Source organism: Aedes albopictus, chromosome 3, assembly GCF_035046485.1.
Source record: "Aedes albopictus strain Foshan chromosome 3, AalbF5, whole genome shotgun sequence".
In the NCBI taxonomy this organism is placed as follows: domain Eukaryota; kingdom Metazoa; phylum Arthropoda; class Insecta; order Diptera; family Culicidae; genus Aedes; species Aedes albopictus.
The window spans coordinates 237,778,247-237,799,713 of NC_085138.1; the positions used below are offsets into that span (position 1 = coordinate 237,778,247).

Sequence of the window (21,467 nt, forward strand, 5' to 3'; positions counted from 1 at the left end):
GAACCGAGATTTCTTCCTAGAATTGCACGAGAGTGAAGTCAAGCACGTGACGTTGGCCGACGGGAAGAAAGCGAGCGTGGAAGGAGAAGGTCCCGGCGTGATCCAGTGCTACGATGACACGGGTAAGCAAACCGAGATGAGGCTGTCCAAAGCGTTGTACACACCCACGTTGGCGATGAACCTTTTGTCTGTTCCGTCGCTGGCGCAGAAAAATGCAACTGTTATTTTCGACATCAACGGTTGCCGGGTGATGCATGGCAACCAAACCGCTGCCATGGCAACGCTCAAACAAGGTCTGTACTACCTCAAGCAACCAAGTGAAGTCATCCTCCTGGCTGACGGAAAGCATTCGAAGGACTGCAAGCATGAGTGGCATCGGAAGCTTGGGCACCGTGATCCCCACGCCATCGACCAAATGGAGAAACGGAACCTGGTCGACGGATTGCAGATCCGACAATGCGAAGTGAACGAGCCGTGTGAATGCTGCTGCAAGGCGAAGAGCACCCGCACGCCTTTTCCGAAGGAATCGAAATCTCGTTCGAAGGCGCCCCTGGATCTCGTGCACACGGACGTGTGCGGTCCGGTGGAAGTCCCGTCGGTAAGTGGAAAACGATATTTTCTAACCATTATCGACGATTTTTCGAGGTTCTGCGTGCTGTACCTGCTGAAGGAGAAGTCGGAAGTACCGGACAAGATCATCGAGTTCGTGGAGGCGGCCAAAACCCAATTTGGTCGTAAACCGAAAGTGGTGCGCTCAGATCAAGGAGGAGAGTACACCAGCGAGCGACTTCGTTCATTCTACCGACGAGAAGGCATCAAGGCACAATTTACGGCGGCCTACAGTCCGCAACAAAACGGTGTAGCAGAGCGACGGAACCGTTACCTCGTCGAGATGAGCAGGTGCCTGCTATTCGATGCCGGACTGGAACAATGCTACTGGGCGGAAGCGGTGAGCACTGCGGTATACCTGCAGAACATTTCCCTATCACGATCCGTTACTGTCACGCCGTACGAATTGTGGTACAACCAGAAGCCGGACGTAAGCCATCTCCAAGTATTCGGATCCCGTGCATGGGTGCACATTCCGAAGCAGAAGAGGAAGAAGTTCCACCCGACGGCTCAGAAGCTGATATTCGTCGGATATTCCCAAGAGCACAAGGCCTACCGGTTCCTGGACAAGACGACGCGGATGGTGTACATCAGCCGGGATGCAAGGTTTGTCGGGGGCGAACAAAAAGAGCCCGCCGAAAACGTCCAGGAGGAGAATACGGTCGAGTTCCAATCGACACTGAAACCCAACGTAGTGAATACTCCAGCGAAGGAGGTCGCTGGTCCCGATCAAAGTGAAGACGACGACGGCGACGGCTACGACACCGCTGCTGGCGGTACAGATGAAGAGTTCACTGACAGCGACGACGAAGCGACTGTGGACATCGAAAAACCGATTGAACCGCGAAGATCCACTAGAACCACGAAGGGAATCCTACCGGAGCGTTACCGAGAAGTCACCAGCGTGACGAGTAATTCCATAGCTGAACCCAGAAGCTACACCGAAGCGATCCAATGTCCCGAGAAGGAAGCATGGCAGGAAGCGATGAAGGAAGAAATCCAATCGTTGGAGGAGCACCAAACGTGGGAACTGGTTCCACTGCCACCCGGAAGGAAGACCGTTGGATGCAAGTGGACGTTCAAAAAGAAGCAGGACGAAAGCGGAAACACGGTGCGGTACAAGGCCAGGTTGGTCGCACAAGGTTTCACCCAACAGTACGGCACGGACTACGATGAGGTGTTTGCGCCGGTCGCGCGGCAAACCACCCTTCGCACGCTGCTGACCATCGCCAGTCGTGACGACATGTTGGTACAGCACTTGGACATCAAGACCGCCTATCTGTACGCCGATCTGAAGGAAGAAGTGTACATGCGACCACCACCAGGACTCAAGACGGGCGAGAAGGTATGCCGGTTGAAACGCAGCATCTACGGGCTGAAGCAGTCGGCTCGTGTCTGGAACCGGAAAATAGACGACACGTTCAAGAGAATGGGATTCCATCCGTCGTCGTCCGACCCCTGCCTGTACGTGAAGGAGAACAACGGCAAGCGAAGCTACATACTAATATACGTCGACGACATGTTGGTATGTTGCCATTCGAAGCGTGAATTTGAAGCGATTACCAAGGCACTGGCGAAGCAGTTCAAGTTTTCGAGTCTGGGAGAACTACGGCTGTTTCTTGGAATCCGCATCGACAAGCAAAACGGGCACTACACCCTCAATCAAGCCGGGTACATCGACAGGATCGTGGAGCGGTTCGGGCACGAAATCGCAAAACCGTCCAAAATTCCACTCGACCCTGCTTACGTAAAGCAAAAGGAGGAGGAAGAGCTGCCTACCAACGAATCGTACCGCAGCTTGGTGGGCAGTTTGCTCTACGTTGCGGTCAACTCTCGACCGGACATCTGCCTCAGCACATCGCTTCTCGGCAGAAAGGTATCCAAGCCAACCAATCGGGACTGGACCGAGGCGAAACGGGTATTGAGGTACCTCAAATCGACGAAGGACTTGTGTCTCCACTTGGGGTCCGGAAACGAAGATCTGGAGTGTTTCGTCGATGCTGATTGGGCCGGTGATGAAGCGGACCGAAAATCCAATTCCGGATTCCTGATCAAGTTCGGTGGCGGGCTGGTAAGTTGGGGCACTCGCAAGCAAACCTGCGTTGCACTTTCTTCCACAGAAGCCGAGTTCGTGGCTCTCGCCGAGGGATGCCAGGAATTGTTGTGGATGCGGAAGCTTCTGGACGAACTCAACGAGAAACCAGCTTCTCCGACCGTTGTGTGGGAGGACAACCAATCCTGCATCAAGATGGTCGAATCGGATCGGTTGCAGAAAAGGTCCAAGCACATCGACACCAAACATGCCTTCACCCGGGATCTCCAGCAGCAAGGTATCATCGGCCTTCAGTATCTATCGACCGACAAGATGGAAGCCGATCTGATGACCAAGCCGTTGGAACGCGTGAAGTTGGAGCGACACCGTGACGCAATCGGAGTCCGTGGCAACCTGGGCGCCGAGCGTTAATCGTTCGCTTCGTTGAGGAGGAGTGTTGTGCGCTGATTCAAATCGCGTGCAACGAAGCAACCTACAAATAATTTGAAATTAATCAAAGCAATCATGTTATCTTAGTAAAATAAATTTTCTTCAGTCTCTGTTCATTTTCCAATCAAACCAGACGGTTTTTAATCCCACTGCAACCTACAACAGTGTGATGACCAATAAATTTGCTGAAGACACCATAGCTATTTGACTTCAGTATTTTAAGCTACACAATTGTTTGTCTTGGTGCATTTTTATTGTCAAAATTCAACCTATCTGTAACTTTTGTATCAATAGTTTACACTGAACTTTTTCAATAGTTTTTGAAAATTGAAATGTTTTGTAGTTCGTCACAGAAAAATGAAAACAATCGGTTGAGATATAACTGAGATATGGCAATCAAAAGTTGACTAGTTTGTATGGGGAAACGGCTTTGGTGCATTTTTATTGTCCGATACTGTACGTTAAAATTTTCGTCCAATTCGGTTCACTGGTTTCCGAGATTTGACAGCTCAAAAATTAGTTGTTTAAAAAATAGTGTTTTACCCGAACGGTTCTAACTTTGCGAAATATTAATCAATCGAGCCCAAATTTGTACCAATAATGCACATACAGAGGATGGCAAAAATGTTTGGGATAGGCAACTTTTATTTCTCTCACAAAAAAGTTCAACAAGCTATAACTTTTCATAGAGCGCTTCAAAAAATCTTAAATTTTGACTGTTTGTCAACCTATTATGTGTGCATCATTGATACAAATTTGGGCTCGATTGATTAATATTTCGCAAATTTAGAACCGTTCGCGTAAAACACTATTTTTCAGACAACTCATTTTTGAGGTGTCATATATCGGAAACTAGTGAACCGAATTGAATGAAATTTCGAACGTACACTAACAATATGTAAATGCTTCACAAACTATTAAAACATAGGTACTTTTTATACGTGGAAAAAAGTTATCATGGATTGACACTTTTTGGATTTTTATCGAAAAAATGTAATTTTTTTACATCAATGTCAATAAATTTTAGTGTTGATATCCAAAGATATTCCACTTCTGTTCTCAAGTTATCTCTAATCAGATATATTAGAGCCTATTTAGATTGAAGGAAGAACGCATTTATTGATTTTTGTGTGGTATTGTAAATTTGACTTATTTTCCTCTACATGGGTAAAAATTTCAATCCGGTATAACTTAACTCGCCGAGAGTAAATATTGGATTTTATAACGTCGTAGTAAGTATCAATATATTGTTGATAAACGTTCAAAAATTCATTCAATTCGGTTCACTGGTTTCCGAGATATGACAGTTCAAAAATTAGTTGTCTAAATAATAGTGTTTTACCCGAACGGTTCTAACTTCGCGAAAAATTATTCAATCGAGCCCAAATTTGTACCAATAATGCACATATAATAGGTTGACAAACAGTCAAAATTTGAGATTTTTTGATGCACTCGATGAAAAGTTACAGCATGTTGAATTTTTTTGCGGGAGAAAAAAAGTTGCCTATCCCAAACATTTTGGCCATCCCCTGTAGCTCAGGGATTAGAGGATCAACAGGGTCGTCTATAGAGGATGGCTTGAACTTTCATGTATCCACTGTTCTAACGCCATAGAAAAATCTGAGGCCGACCAATAGCATTCACAAACGCTCTATATAAATATGCTAACTGGAATTAGACCAGATCATCAGACCAGCGAGGGTTGGTAACTCCTTAATTGAACTTCGGGATCCGGATCACCGAACTTGTGCTTGACTGCTGGATGGTTTGCTGGAATAACCGGCGACCACGTTGGCATCGGTTGGCAGGGTTTGTAACGAGCCAATAGCAGCTCAGATAAATAAATTCAAAAATTTCAAATCTACAACAACCAATCAGAATTCAATCATCATAGTGTACCCACAACCAATCAAAAATGTTTGGATGGTAGGTAACCAAACTCACAAGCCCCCGCGCAACTATATAAGTTGGGGCAAACACGCGCTCTTCATCAGTATTTCTATAGCAGTTGGACAGTGTTAAATTCAAAAGCAGAGTGAGCTCCCTATCCCATCCCACTGTACAAACCAGCGAGCCTAGGAGCAAAGCCCCACCGAGGAAGCCATTTGTCGTAGCCAGACAACCCTACCTACGACTGCACAGAGCACGAGGTAGCACCACTAGCCAGTAGGTGCTGGACCGCCAACCAAGCTGTTTAGCTGGTATCCCGACCTTTGCTCAAAGGTGCGCGGGCTTCGGAAAAACGCAAACGGGCTTTGGCTGCTCCAGTGGTTCTGCATGGTAATAAAAAAAAAAAACAAACCGCAGTTATCATTGCGATCTCCTCCAAACTGCACTTTAAAATGCAAAGAAATTAATTTTCTAAAGAGATATTTTCCCCTCCTAGTAATTTAGAACTCCTCTGCATTGCTGAATGTCCAACAGAACTAAGTGTACCAAGTAGCCAAATAGTACCTTAAAAAGTGTGTGTAACTAAATAGCTGTAAAACCGATGTAAGCAGTGATTATTAGCTTATTAGCAAATCAAGTGATCATGTGTCTTTCAAAACAGCACCTGCGCTGGTGGTCGGTTTTAGTGAGGGGATCGACTCCGCCTGCAGCATCCGGCGTACGAATCAGTGACCCGTCAGCAGATCCAGATTGCGACGTGGGACCGCTGTGGCTGAGGCCGAAGAAAATGTGTGCACACTAAGAAAAACACTGATGAACTTTTGTCTTGCGCGTGAGTTATGTTAGCTGTTAAGCAGAAAACTAGGGTAAGTCAAATTTTCCTAATTCGGCCGATTTTGAAGATGTTTGAAGATTAGGTTATTAAAATTTCAAACTGATTTGATTGTTTTTTTTTAGTAAATTGTGTTTAAATGAATTTGTGTGTTTTCATTTGAATTTTGATTGTTTTTCCTAAAAAATTCTGTGCGATCCCACGACTTGCCGCAGAGCTAGAACCGGGCAACCTTTCGAAAAAGTGGAGTTTTGCATCAGGTCTCGGCCTGATTGGCGCTTAAGCAAAACTTTAAGCAACGGAATCAATCAAGATTCGCGTCGAAATTATAGTTTTATTTTCTTAAATTGTGATCCACCAAGCGAAAACGTTACAGGTTATCGTTGGCCAATTGACGATGGTGAATTCACGGGCTTCAGCTGATGGCATTCGGAGATCGCAATGGCCGTTGGTAAACCTCACTTTGTAGAAAGGGGGAGGGGTTCACGGCGTTCGTCTTCCGAGACCGCCACGGAGGTTCGATTTCCGATCACTGGGGAGCGCACTTTACCGCGTCAGATACATCCGAGGTCACTCCATTTTCTCAATGGTTTTCTGTTTAACTTTATTTTCTGTGTATTTTCACGATATTATTTACGTTCAAAGCGTACTATCTTCATGAACGTTTTACTACTTTTTTTTAATATTTTCTGTGGCGTATTTTAGACATTACTTGCATAATTTTAATCAAGGTTGCAACCATTCATTTGCAAAGATTTACATTCATTTGCTATTATTTCAGTTCAGAAGCATGCTATCGAAAAACAATATATGGATAAATTTAACCTTGTAGTTTTATCTGAAAGTTTGCCGAATAATATTGGGGTCGAACACGCATTCCAAAGTCGTGAGCGAGCTGTGAAGGCAACTTTCCGCAGCGTGAATGAAATTTACATTCACCGCGTGTAGAGTTGCTTTCACAGATCGCTCACGACTTTGGTATACGTTTGCGACTCCAATGTTATTCGGCAAACTTTCAGATAAAACGACAAGGTTAAATTCATCCATACATTGTTTTTCGATAGCATGCTTCTGAACTGAGATAATAGCAAATGAATGTAAATCTTTGCAAATGAATGGTCGCAACCTTGATTTTAATGAGTTTACAATATGTACACTATTTACACGCACGCACTACTTTCTGGTTTGGTGATATCAATGATATGAGCTATGATTTGAATACATACATTTTGAGAGCAATCTTTTTTTGTGGTCAGCTGATGCAATATATTGCATCTTGCTTTGCTTCTTAGATTACCGTGCAAATGTTCAATCGTCTAAAATATTTGTTCACACGTCAAACACCAAAGAAAGTAGCAAGTAAACAAACCGATTATTCCATGCACCACCCAAAAAGTGTAACCGACGCTTAAAATTTCTAGCAGCGAAACGAACCAATGTATGCAGAAACTGGTGGGAACATATTGTGGTGTGACAAAAAATTTCTGCAGGGGGTCGAATACGGTGCAAAAAAAGCAATAATACACTTCTATTTTCTTTCCCAAGCGTACCAGTGTTGGCAGTTTCACATTGAAATATCACCACAACAGTCTCCCTTTCGTGAAACTGGTAGCCAAATCGTTTTGTTTTCCCATTTCCCATGGAATTGCTTCCACAGTTCTAACACATTCCTGCTGCAATGGAAGCTGCTTCCGATAATTGTGTATTCGTGCTAGTGGAAATGTCCCCCCCAACAGTGATCATGATCGGAAAAAGAGATGGATCATTGGCATTACTGACTTTTATATTCAACGGCCATCTGTTAAATAGAGCTAGATTAAACGTAGGGCATGCATTGTTTCAACTTTTACGCATATAATTTGGTCACATACCCGATTCTTGCTGGCTCCATCTGTCTGGCAAACTAAAGACCAAGAAGTACTTTACCCAGTTCCTTTACAATGTTTTACTTTCCAGTCAAAAAGTGGGTACAGTAAAAGTGGAACAGAGCTCTTGCACTTATCAAGGGGCTGTCCATTAATTACGTAAGGGATTTTTAGCGATTTTTAGACACCCTCTCCCCCCTTGTAATTTTTTTTTGTATCGAAACCCAAATATTTTTGTATGGCGCGTAAGATTTCTCAAACCCCCCCCCCCTCTCCCCATAAACCCTTACGTAATTAATGGACAGCCCCCAAGCCAATTAAGTGAAGCCACCTGTTCCATACTTGTATTAGTATGATCTTACTTCGCAAAGGGCGTATTAGTCAGACCCGGGAATTCGGGAAAGGAAATTGGAAATATAAATATATTTTGTGGCGGAGCTACTTACAAGTCAAATTTGGAACCAACGGTTACAAACATTACCACTAGCATAGCAATTTCACTTTCGATTTGTGGCAGTCCAATTGTTCTCCCATCATCTTCTGTTTACAATTGTCATTGATCGTTCATATCCGCTCCCCCCCTTGAACCTGGATGACGTTCCTCTCTGGAGTCACCATCACTACTCGTCTTCTGATTACCTCTGGTGGGTCGAACAGGCTCATGACGACCTTGAGGATCTCCCGCTTTGTGGATACATGCTCTATGTTGAGGACGAAGCGCAAATCGTCCCGGAGATTAATCGTGTATGTAAAACAATCCACACTGAGTATCCACTTCATTCCCAATACCGACTTTGTATTTTCCCTTCTCTCCAAGGCCAACTGCTTCGTGGCATCCGCTGACCCGTCGGAGTTGGATAGGAAGTTGCGAATCTTAAAGCCCCTGTGAAGTGTACTACTTTCACCTCCTTAACGACTTCTACCGCTTCCTGGATCGTTCGGAAGCTGTCAAGGTATTCGTCCACGTAATGACGTCGGGTCTCGGGGCGATTACCCCGCTTTTGGCAATAGAACCAGGCTCTGTCCCTTCCAAATTTCTGGGAAAACTCCTTCGTCCAGGCATTTCTACATAGTAGATCTGAACATCTCGGCAGCCTCTGCAAAAACTACTTATAAGGCCAGGTTCTGAACTCCGTCGAAACTTTTGGCCTTACCTACGCTAAGGGACTTTGCTATCCCCGAAAGTTCCACATCGGTGGGCCTCTCCTCATCGCCAGCCCCAGTCCCCGGCTGTCCTACGAAAGTAGGACAAGGGCTAGGATCATGACGCGGAAAAGGCCCCTCGATGATCTCCTCCAACATCCATCCTGTAGGAGCCAATCCACCCCAGTCTTTTTTTTTTCCTTCTAAACCATTGGAGGATAATCTGCTCAACAGACACACTAACAGAAGGTTAGGGTAGTGTAGGTCTGAGGCCGTCTTCTACAACAAAAGTAAAAGCCAGGACTACTCTCTCCTCGTACCCACTAAACCATTCCTATGGTCGCCAAACCCTACGTCTCTCCGGAACCACCAAGAAGGTATTGCTTCAGAGAGGGGCTAGTGCACATCGCACCCTCAAGGTTAGCTGCGTAGCCTGCAGCAACGAACATCGATGACTCGCTTTGGAGAGTCCATCACGGTAGCATGCTGGCGCTTAGCCAGTTTCTCGAGTGGTCCTCGCCACTCCCTTTGTCCTCGGAAGGTAGGCAGGGTTAACCCCGCCCGCGTCCAACTGCTTTGCAGACATCAAGAACTGATGCCCACGTGCAACCCGATCTGACCTGCTGAAGGCAAGGGTATCACTACCCTTCAGGCCCTATCAGCTGCAACAGAAGGTTGCTGACAGCAGGGTCTCCACCTGCCCCGACTTTTGCCGGGGACCCCTTTCCAACCGCGGGCTCGTATCCAACCCAGTAGACCGACGCCACGACAGTACCGCTACCGGGACTTCCTCTCCGCGGCCACTTAATCGCTGTAAGGGTCGATCTCGACCGCAGGGCACCGGTATGACCTACGAAGCCGACTCCGAACCCCTGGACCACCTCTTGTACTGCATCTGGACTAGCCACTCTCCGAGTCCACGCGCTACTTCCTCTGTCGCTCCCAGACGATATGGGTGATAGCCGTTCATCCCTACACATCCTCTGGACCAAGTTGTCCGGGTTTGTGTCCTCCCCGCATGTGGCAAGCATGCGGTCACGCATTGTGCGAAAACGCGGGCACACGAACAAAACGTGTTCCGCCATTTTCTCTAAACTATTGCACACTGGGCATTCGGGAGAATCCACATGCCCGAAACGGTGTAGATACTGTCGGAAGCAACCATGACCTGTAAGGACCTGTGTCAGGTGGAATGTAACTTCCCCATGGCGCCTATTAATCCAACTATCTACCCTCGGTATCAACCTATGGGTTCACCTTCCTTTGGTGGAACTGTCCCACGCGCGCTGTCATTTGACCATAGAGGCCATCCTGGCAGTCCTGCGTATGCCTCTTGTGCCGCGCATTTCGAAGCACTTCATGTCCTCACTGATAAGGATGCCGATAGACACCATACCAGTAATGATGCAGAGAGCGGTACGGTACGCGCTCGCAACCCTCAGGCACATAAGCCTGTAAGTACTTTCCAGCTTCCGTCGGTAGCATTTGGTACTTAGCGCGGTGCCCCACGCTGGGCCGCCATACCTTAGTATGGACGTAGCAACACTAGCCAGAAACTTGCGCTTACTGGTGTACACCGCAGAGCTATTGGACATCATCCGGGACAGTGCCGCAATAGCTGTGAAGGCTCTTTACAGGCATAATCGACGTGGCTACCGAAGGTAAGCTTATCGTCGATCATCACGCCCAAGTGTTTGACGGAGCGCTTTGACAGGATAGTGCACTCTCCTACACTGATCTCCGTCTGCTGCTCCGACTTCCGGTTGTTAACAACCGTCACCTCTGTCTTGTGGTGAGCCAGCTCCAGTTTCCTGGATCGCATCCACGCCTCCACAACCTTGATCGAGTGGTCGGTAGTCAACTTCACCTCCTCGATCGTTTCACCGTAGACTTCGAGCGTAATGTCGTCGGCAAATCCGACAATCTCCACTCCCACTGGGTACTCTAACCTCAACACCTCGTCGTACATGACATTCCATAACACCGGACCCAGGATGGAACCTTGCGGGACTCCTGAGGTTATGTGAAAGCACTTCCGACCCACCTCCGTGTCGTAGACTAGTACACGATTCTGAAAGTAACTTCCGAGAATCTTGCACAGGTACTCCGGTATCCCCAGACACAAGAGCGCAACGGCAATAGCAGAACAGCTGGCGCTATTAAACGCATTCCATACATCCAGAGTCACTACCGCGCAAAAGCGAATTCCCCTCCTCTTAGGCTCGAGTGCTTTCTCGGCGGTTTTTGTAACCGACAAGATAGCGTCTACGGTGGACCTCCCCTTCCGGAAGCCATACTGGTTGCTCGAAAGACCATTTGCGCCCTCAGTGAACCTCAAACTTCTATTGAGGATGATCTTTTCGAGCACCTTCCCCGCCGTGTCAATCAAGCATATTGGTCTATATGCCGACGGGTCTCCGGGTGGTTTCCCCGCCTTTGGCAATAGTACCAGGCTCTGCCTCTTCCAAGCTTCTGGGAAAACTTCCTCGTCCAAGCATAGCAGACCTGAACATCTCGGGAGCCTCTGCAATAGCTACCACGGTGCTCCATTTACCGTTATTATAAAATAAAATATACCATCAAAACCTGAAACGCCATTCTCTTTATTTATCTATCCTACACTTCTGGACAAATTTTTAAAATCATCGTTGGGCGAATTTTTGAGTTACGCCCTTTTAAAGGGCCTAACCTCTAAAAAATCGAGTTTTCTATAGAATAACACCACATTTCATAACAGAATCATGAATTAAAGGCATCAATAACATAAATTATCATGAACAACATTGAAATTTGGCAGTATGCATCCATATGAATATCGGTGGAGTGCATTTTGTATCAAAATTTGTCATTACGTCAATATACGGTAGAAGCAAACATTACGTTGGTGTAACGAATTCAATTAAAAGTATATTGTATTGTGATTCCATATATTACTGTCAGTCATAGCGATAGTATTCACATGCATATCAGCACCAACATTTGGAAAGGACGTAACTGATCTTTAAAACAATATATTTTCCCATAGCTGTAGATCATATCTCATCTTTCCCAGGACATAATCAACCACTATCGGAAAGAATTGCATTTCCTCCGTCCAGTAGTGGTTGTACATTGCAACGGAGAGATAAAGGTTTGGTTTCGGCAAGCAGTTTCGTCATTTTGTAATGTTAGCATTGATATATGAAGAGCGTACACTCTCTATACAGAAAACCTGCTTTAAAAACAATAGTCAAATATGGGCAACCATAAATTAAACAAAAAGAAATATGTATGTGTACCAAATGGCTTAAGTTAAAAGTATAGAAAACCAAAACATTGGAAGGCCAAAAGACAAAAAGACAAATCAGGCTTCAAATAATCACACATAAAATGCTGCATGAAAAATCTTTCTTATTTTGAAATATGTAGGTAATCCCTTTTGTCCCTACTAATTTTATTTTTTTCGACCTACTATACATTACAAGAAAAATTATCGCGCAAAGTTATGCAAAAATGTAAATAGATATGCGCGGTTGCATTTAATCGTTTCGGTGTCTTCTGCGCGGTCAATCATTAGCTGTTTTCCGCATTTATTGTAGAAGACACGAACACGATATGATGTACTGGCGACGATTCATTAGCGATTTTGAACATTTTTGTGCGATAATCTACGGCGAAACGCGCAATATTGTCTTCGATTTTTTTTTGCATTTCAACGTTTTGTCTTCTCAGTCTCAGTATTTCAAGAGCGCGTCACTGCTTTCCAAAACAACACCTTTTTTCAAAGCTGTGGTGTGGCATTTCTAGACAAAAAGAATGCTCCTCTTTCGATGGCTTACCTTAGAGGGTGGCATGTAATCGACATCCATAGAAGAAGGAGCCGTATCATCAACCAGTTACGCCCTTCTGAAATGCTGAAGCTGAAAAGATAAATCGTACAAATCTGGAGCAACATTTAAAAAGGGCATACAAGCATTGGTAAACAATGACTTCACACGCCGCTCCTGAGCCCCCATCAACTTATTCACACAAACTAAGACAGTTTTCAGATAGAGCAAACATCAATCTTTCGGATAACGGTGTTCATTTGCGTGGACGGGCTGCTGTTAGGTCCTCGAAGCGATTTCGAAAAAAGGCAACCTGTTGGGCCCTTTTCAAATGTTGCTCCAGAAATGAAATAAAAAATGAAAGACAATAGGTCGAAGAAAAGTTAAATAAGTAGGGACAAAAGGTCTTACCTACATATTTTGAAAGGTGAAAGAATTTTCACCCAGAATAGGGTGACATTGGGTATTATCGGCAGGTTTGTTCTCTTCGTCATGGGGGGTTTTTGTCAACCAAATTGCCTGAAACTTGGCCATACTATTCAGCTTAGTTGGGAAGGATTTGAGGCCAACTTTGAGTTCAATAGGGTTCAAAAAACCCCCCAAGACGAAGAGAACAAAACGGCCGAGAATAGGTAATTTCCCCTATTTAAATATTATGTTTGATTATTTGTTGCCTGTTCCGACTTTTTGTCTTTTGGCCATTCGATATTTTGAATATCTATTCTTATAACTCAAGATATGTGGCACACAGACATATTTCTTTTTGTCTAACTTGTGGTTGTTCATATTAAATATTTTTGACAAACTTTGACTATTGGTTTTAAGGCAGATTTGCTCTATAGAGAGTGTACGCTCTTAATATATCGGTGCCAACATTTCGAAGTGGCGAAACTGCTTGCCGAAACCAACCCTTTATCTCTCCGATGCAATGTACAATTACTACTGGACAGAGGAAATGCAATTCTTTCCGATAGTGGTTGTTGGTGTCCTGGGAAAGATGAGATTCGATCTGCTATGGAAGAAGATATTGTATTGAAGATCAGTTACGTCCTTTTTAAATGTTGGTGCTGGCATGTAAATACTATCGCGTTGACGGAGAGTAATATGAACATCTATTGACATATGAAATCACAATACAAACTTTTAATTGAATTTGTTACGCCAATGTAATGTTTGCTTTCTATAGGCCCTAAGAACTTCTACGATATATTGACGTAATGACAAATTTTGATACAAAATGCACTCCACCGATGTTCATATGGATGCATACTGCCAAATTTCAATGTTGTTCATGATAATTTATGTTATTGATGCCTTTAATTCATGATTCTGTTATGAAATGTGGTGTTATTCTATAGAAAACTCGATTTTTTAGAGGTTAGGCCCTTTAAAAGGGCGTAACTCAAAAATTCGCCCAACGATGATTTTAAAAATTTGTCCAGAAGTGTAGGATAGATAAATAAAGAGAATGGCGTTTCAGGTTTTGATGGTATATTTTATTTTATAATAACGGTAAATGGAGCACCGTGGCTACTTTTAAGGCCAGGTTCGGAACTCCGTCCGGACCTGGGGCCTTACCTACGCTAAGGGCCTTAGCTATCCCCGCAAGTTCCACATCGGTGACCCTCTCCTCATCGCCAGCCCCAGTCCCCGGCTGTCCTACGAAAGGAGGCCAAGGACTAGGATCATGACGCGGAAAAAGTCCTCCAATGATCCCCTCCAACATCTCTGGAGATTGCTCTGTAGGAGCCATCACACCTCTCGTCTTGGCCATAACGACCCTGTAGGCGTCACCCCACGGGTTCGTATTGGCACTCTGACAGAGACCCTTAAAGCAGGCCTTTTTGCTTGCTCTTATCTCGGTCTTAAGCACGGCTTATGCAGCGGCGAACACCACCCGCCGTTCGTTTCGCTCTTCCTCTGATCGTGCTCGCTGCATCCGCCGCCTAGCCCGTAGGCAGGCGCGGCGCAGGTCCGCAATCGCGTCGTTCCACCAGTAAGCCGGTGGCCTCCCATTTTTAGGGTGGACTCGCCTAGTCATGGTCGCATCACACGCACGTGAGAGCACCGCTACCAGCTCGTCGCCGTCTAAACCGATTAAGTTTCGCTCACGGCGGAGCGCCTCCACCCCCAGTCTTTGCCATCCCGATCCTGTAAGGATCACCCCACGGACTCGCATTGGCACTCTGACAGAGACTCCCAAGGCAGGCCTTGTTGCGCAGGTCCGCAATCGCGTCGGTCCACCAGTAAGCCGGTGGCCTCCCATTTCTAGGGTGGACTCGCCTAGGCATGGTCGCGTCGCACGCACGCGAGAGCATCGCTACCAGCTCGTCGTCATCTAAATCAAGTAGGTTTCGCTCACGGCGGAGTGCCTTCCTAAATACCCCTTCGTCGAAGTATGATGTTTTCCACCTGCGAGAGCTTGACCTTGACCTAGCCGCCTTTTCCTCTACCCGCTATTATTATAGTCGATACTGTGCTGGTAGTTCATCGATTGGTTTTCGGCGATGAACTACCAGCACATCAAATCGCGGCGATTAAAACAATAATAACATGTAGTCGATACAGTAGCGAACCGCCAAGTGATCGTTGTGAGTGTAGCTATCACCTACTCTCTAATTCGATCTACTGGTTAGGCCAGGACTTCAAAAACTAATGTTGATAATCGACTCCTGTGATGTAGTGATCTTTAGGTATTACAAGAGGTGCTACGCAAGGTTATGTGCTAACTGGGCACGTTTCCGGATGCTACGGGTTCTTCCGAAAACAGTATTCACTTTTATTTAGTGTGTGATTTTATACAGCCGGTTGTGCTTGATAAGTATACACGATAGCCTGTCCAATGGGGTAAACGGTATTTGTTTAGCTCATAATATTTTCATAATTTATTCTATGAGTTAATATTGATTAAAAAAGCCACTGAAACAAATGGAATTATATACGTCTGTTTTCGGTTCAGTCAAAAACCCAATATTTTACAATTTCAAGAATTTGAATCTTCAGCCTAGCCTAAAGTACCCCAAATGTTTGGAAACCAAAAAAAAATCGATTATCTTGGATGCCTGACAGTCTGCAGCCGTTGCTCGTGCTACACATGGTACTCTCTTTTTTACTGGTATTTGTGCTTCTTGTACTCACTTCCGATGCTCCGTTTTCCACACTCTGTTGTTGTTGTTGTTGTTGGCTTGTATGTTCAGCAGGAAAATTGCTGCTGCTTGCGTTTCTTTTCAATGCGATTGAGCAAGCAATACTGATTTTTTTTGCTGTTCTCTTTTTCTGTATTCGCAGGATAACCCCAGCGGCCTCGCGGCAAGACAACAAACGATACCACCCGTAGACACGAGGTCGACCGTGTGGGTGGTGTAGAGCTAGTAGTAGCGGAGTGCGCGGGTGGATACGGGAGCAGTGTTTTTCACCTCTTTGGCTTCGTTGGCGTCGTCGTCGTCATCGTCGTGGTCGTCGGTCGGGTCGGACGAACTGAGCTCGCAGTCCTTCGGGGTAGGGCCTTCGCAGCTGTGACACGCTTCGGTTGGGTCGTGTTCTTTGCTCTTAAAGATAGTACGGAAAATTAGCCATCCATTTACTAGCCCTTATAGCTTAACCCGTCGACCGACGTCGGTTGTCGTTGTACTGTGATTATTTATTTACCAGCAGTGGAGACGTGGTGCTTCAGAATAAGAGCTTATAAGAAATTTATAAGGAAAGGTTTTTGCCTTTTAATCGAAATCTAGTTCAACGGAAGGTGTGAATTTGGTAGATTGGGACGGAGCAGTTTTTCGACAGTTTTCTGAAGAAGGTGGTGAAATTCGATCTCAAATGCAGAGTGTGCGGAGGAAATGATTGCATAAGTTCTTTTGTTCTGAGCAGCATAATCGTGCACCATAGTGGAAGTGGAAATACACATAATACAGTGCAGCGAGAAAGGAAAAATCGATTGAAGAGTGTTTGTGTATTTCAAGTGGCTCTGAAGAGCTGATTTTTCAACTAAAAAGGATAAAGTGGAAATTCTTAAGTGTTGGCCGTGATTACATTAGCGAAGAAACTGTAGTGCGTACTGTTGTCCGGGCAGGTCTGAATGTTGAAAATGTCCTCGATATCTGCGCAAGGAGTGGTTGAGCGTGCCTCGGCCGAGCTTTCCAAGCGCATCAATGGCCTTGGGCTGCGCTCGAAGCACCACCATAGCAGCGGAAGCAGTAAATCCGGGGAGAAAACAAGTGTGATGGAACGCGTTACAAACGTGCTCTGTGGTGGTTCCAGTAGCAACAACAGTTCTGCACAGGCGACCAACGCCGGAGGTGCACCTGAAAAACCTTCCCGAATATCCGGTGGCTCTACCGGAAGTGTATCGGCTAGCGGGAAGGGTTCTTCTAGTAGCAAATCTCAATCTAACACGCCGCAAACTACTCGTAAAATAGCGCATCATCATCAGCATCACACCGGTGGCCCTATCAATCTGAATCACCATGGAACCAATATTCACACCGGAAAGCTGATTGCGACCGCCCCTCCACCCCCGCAGATCACCACGATCGAACAGCTGTTACAGGATGAACGCTTTCTGAATCGGTTCTTCCTGTACTTCTCGTCGTTCGAGCGTTGCACTTTGGCTCAGGTTTGCCAGAAGTGGCGTGACATGCTGTACCGTTCGCCGCGCTACTGGAGTGGGTTGGTGCCGGTGCTGTTGTGTCGCGAACTGCGTCAAACGTCCAATCAGGACCGCGTCAAGTTGTACAACTCCCTAATTCGTCGTAGTTTTCATGCCGTATGTTTGATGGGGGCTACCGATGAGGATGCTCTGGATCTGGTGCACTCGTTCCCACTGGCATCGAAGCATGTGCACTCGTTGAGCTTGCGGTGCTCCTCGATCAGCGATCGAGGATTGGAGGCGCTATTGGATCATCTACAGGTGAGTGATCTGAATGTTTCGTCTATTCGGGCATGGATTAAGGATTGTGGGACCAGGGGCTGTAGCGAAAATGCACTGAAGGGATGAATGAAAAAATATCTGTTTCTGAACAGCACTTAAGTAATGTGAAACATAAAGTTAATGTTTTTTTTCTATTTCTTCTTTTTGGCGTAACTTCCTCCCTGGGACAAAGCCTGCTTCTCAGCTAAGTGTTCTATGAGCCGTTTCTAGAGCTTCCTCTGCCAATGACTATTTTGCATGGGTATATCATAGTGTAGCAAGCACGAAGATCATAGAACATTAGCCCGGAATTAGGAATTACTTCATGAATTATTGCATCAGGGATTCTTTAGGGATTATTCATCAATTTCCTCCCAGGATTCTTTCAGACTTCTTTCTGAAATTTCTTCCGGGATTCCACCTGGGATTTCTTCAATGATTTTCTCAGGTTTTCTTCATTTTGAGTTTCTTTCAAGGATTTTCTCCGGGATTCTTATTGGGACTTTTCCCGCGACTCCTTCTGACATTCTTTCATTAATTTTCGGCATTCTTTCAGATATTTATCCCAAGATACAGTTAGGCGTTAGGGTTTGCTTTGGATATTTTCCCTGGATTCCACCATTATTCCTTCAGAAATTGCTCCCGTGATTCCTTCAATAGTTCTTCCCGGCTTTCCTTTGAGAATGTATCCCAATATTCCCTCGAGATTCCTTTTCAAATTCTTATAACTTCTCCTTCAGGGATCTTTTTATGATTTTTTCCCTGTATTCCTTTTGGCATTTCTCCTAGAATTTCTTCAGAGACTTTTACGGGATTACTCGAGGTAATCCTTCCAAGAAATCTCCAGATATTTATCTAGAGATTAGTACATAAATTGCTTCAGAGATTTTTTTTGATTCTCCTGGAATTTCTTCCGGATTCTTTCAGACATGTGTCTAGGGATTACTTCAGGATATTCTTAGGGAGTCCTTTGTTTTTCTAGTGCATGTAAAGAAATAACATCAATTATGATTTTTTTTATAATTTTCCCCCACATTACCTAGGGTATAACTTTTTCCACAGGTGTTGAGTCAATTTGCAGTCTTCGTCAAAGTTGTATGGCATATAGTTACCTACAGTACTATCAAACAGGCTTGTCCGCACTGGACGCATGACAATTTTGCTCTTTTGATTTACACCACCAAAACCATCGTATTTATGCAATCTTCCTATCTTGCCCGATAGAAGGATGTTGAAATTACCTAAATGTCATTTTGAACTGTCAAAAAACCGCACCGCAGTGCCACACTGTGCGCGCAAAGAGAATTTCACCCGGGTGAATTCACCCCAGTGAATTTCTCTTTGCGCGCTCAGTGCGGCACTGCGGTGCGATTTTTTGACGGTTCGAAATGTCATTTAGGATATTCAAACATCCTTTTATCAGGTAGGATAAGAAGATTGCATAAACACGATGGTTTTTGTGGTGAAAATCAAAAGAGCAGAATTTTCTTGCGCTCAGTGTGGACAAGCCTGCTATCAAAGGTTTTTTTTTTGTGATTTAACGCCTAGCAGCAAAAATCGAAAGCTTGTGATTTCAGCATAAATTTTTCCATACTAATTCAAGCTCGTTATGCATCCCTTAGACTCAATCGATTGTGCTCAAATTGAAGGTACTTAGGCTTATTCTTCGCGGCGTGTGAGGTGACGGACGGTTTCGTCTCACGTGACGTGAGACGACTAATGCAAATCAAATGGAGCGAGTCGACTTTTGTCACCTCATTCGACTCGTCTCACCTCACACGCCGCGCAGAATAAGCCTGACTGTGTATCAAACATTTGTCCAAGCAGTGATGATTTCGTCAAATTCATTTTCATTCAAATATTCATAACTGTTCGGTACGTGAAGCAAAAGCGCTGAAATTTTGGCTTATCATAAACTACATACAGGGGGTGGCCAAAATGTTTGGGATAGGCAGCTTTTTTTCTCTCACAAAAAAGTTCAAAACCCTGTAACTTTTCATAGAGTGCATTAGAAATTCTCAAAGTTTTGACTGTTTATTAACCTATTATATGTGCATCATTGGTACAATTTTGAGCTCGATTGGTTAATCTTTCGCAAAGCAAGAATCGTTCTGGTGAAACACTATTTTTTAGACAACTTATTTTTGAACTGTCATATCTCGGAAACCAGTGAACCGAATTTAATGAACTTTTAAACGTTTATCAACAAAACATTGCTTCTCATGTCATTAAAACAGGTACTTTTTGAACGTTGAAAAAAGTTATCATAGATTGAAACTTTTTGGATCTTTCTTGAAAAAATGTATTTCTTTTTACATCAATGTCATTAAATTTTACTGTTGATATCCAAAGATTTTCTGCTTTTGTTCTCAAGATATCTCTGATAAGATGTATTAAAGCCTATTTGGATTGAAAGAATAACACATTTAGTAATTTTTGTATGATATTCTAAATTTGACTTATAGAGGAATATGGGTTAAAAAGTCAAACCGGTATAACTTTATCCATCGTAAGAAAATATTACAATTTATAGCGTCGTATCAAATATCAATATATTGTTGATAAACGTAAAAAATTTCATTCAATTCGGTTGATTGGTTTCCGAGATAAGACAGTTCGCAAATTAGTTGTCCAAAAAATAGTGTTTCACCAGAACAATTCTAACTTCGCGAAAGATCAATCAATCAAGCTTAATCATGCACATATAATAGGTAAACAAACAGTCGAAATTTGAGAATTTTTAATGCACTCTATGAAAAGTTACAGCATGTTGAACATTTTTGTGAGAGAAAAAAAGTTGTCCATCCCAAACATTCTGGCCATCCCCTGTATATACCAGAACCAAGTAACAATTTCAATGCTTTCTGCTCTTAGACATTATTTATTGGGGTTTTGTCACGGTTTCGTTAAACCCTTTAAGTTTCCTGAAGCTGTTCATATTGTAAAGCAGCTTTAACAACACATGCCACTTTAAAACATTTTGTAGATACCTAGAAGTCCAGCGAATAAAACTTATTTGCTTGTCTTTTTGCCAAGCAAAAATGTTAATGTAAGCGAACTGTTAAGTACGAATCAAAACTAAATATTAAAACTTCTTTCAAAGCCGCATGCATGCCATATCTTATTGGTCTTAAAACCTGATAGATTGCATAAAGTCGTAATAAAGCATCCTTACACCTTCTCGGATTTAGAATGAGAAGCATTAAAAACACCTCAAGACTGTTACTGCAATACGATCTCCTTTTGATTATATTAATTATATTCGATATGCGGCACAAACGAAAAAGTAATCAATCAGGCATAATTATGCTTCATTTAATTTTAATAACATGATGGGAACAACCTCGGGTGGGCCTTACTTTCCTGGCTAGGCGACTAAATTGAGCATCCTCCGCTAGAGTCCAGATTGCGACCGGGGTTTCCAAAGTAACTGATGGGTGGTGGGGATCGTTTGCTCCAGCTCCGGCAATAAAGTAATCACCGAAGAATAAATTTCATTCGCACGCAGTTACAGCCGGTATCCTGTGATTATCTTTCACAAAGCGGATAAAATAGCCACAAGGAAACATTTTTTACGGGTATCGGCCAAGGGGCGGATTCTTAAGAGCATTTAGTCTAAACCTGCGGTTCCATAGACCCTAATAGCATTTTAGTAGCGTAAATAATTATGCGTTAAGAATGAGAAGTGTTATCTAGTCTTTGGGCCGTATTCATAAAAGACAGCAACTCTAAAACATGTTCCTTTCACACTAACTGATGTTAAACAATCTCAAACAAAGCCAGGAGGATTTAACTTGACGGCATTAATAGTTTTCATCACAATGATGAATTCCTGCTTGCATATCCTGAGCGCCATGTTGTTGTTTGGATTGTGATTTGAAAGCAAATGTTTGCAAACAAGATAAAAATTGTTATTTGTAATGTGCCGAAACCC

The 21,467-nt window shown here is 44.0% G+C and overlaps 1 protein-coding gene across 3 annotated transcripts in view; it reads left to right on the forward strand.

The window, feature by feature from the left end:
• The window catches only part of LOC115264580 (F-box/LRR-repeat protein 16), a 177,820-nt gene that overhangs the window by 26,398 nt on the left and 129,955 nt on the right, over positions 1-21,467 (forward strand). For all 3 annotated transcript variants that reach the window (XM_029868433.2, XM_062859681.1, XM_062859680.1), the window contains exon 2: positions 15,916-17,533. In XM_029868433.2, the coding sequence (XP_029724293.2) occupies positions 16,703-17,533 (831 nt within the window). In that variant the 5' untranslated portion in view covers positions 15,916-16,702. The remainder of the gene's footprint in view (positions 1-15,915; positions 17,534-21,467) is intronic.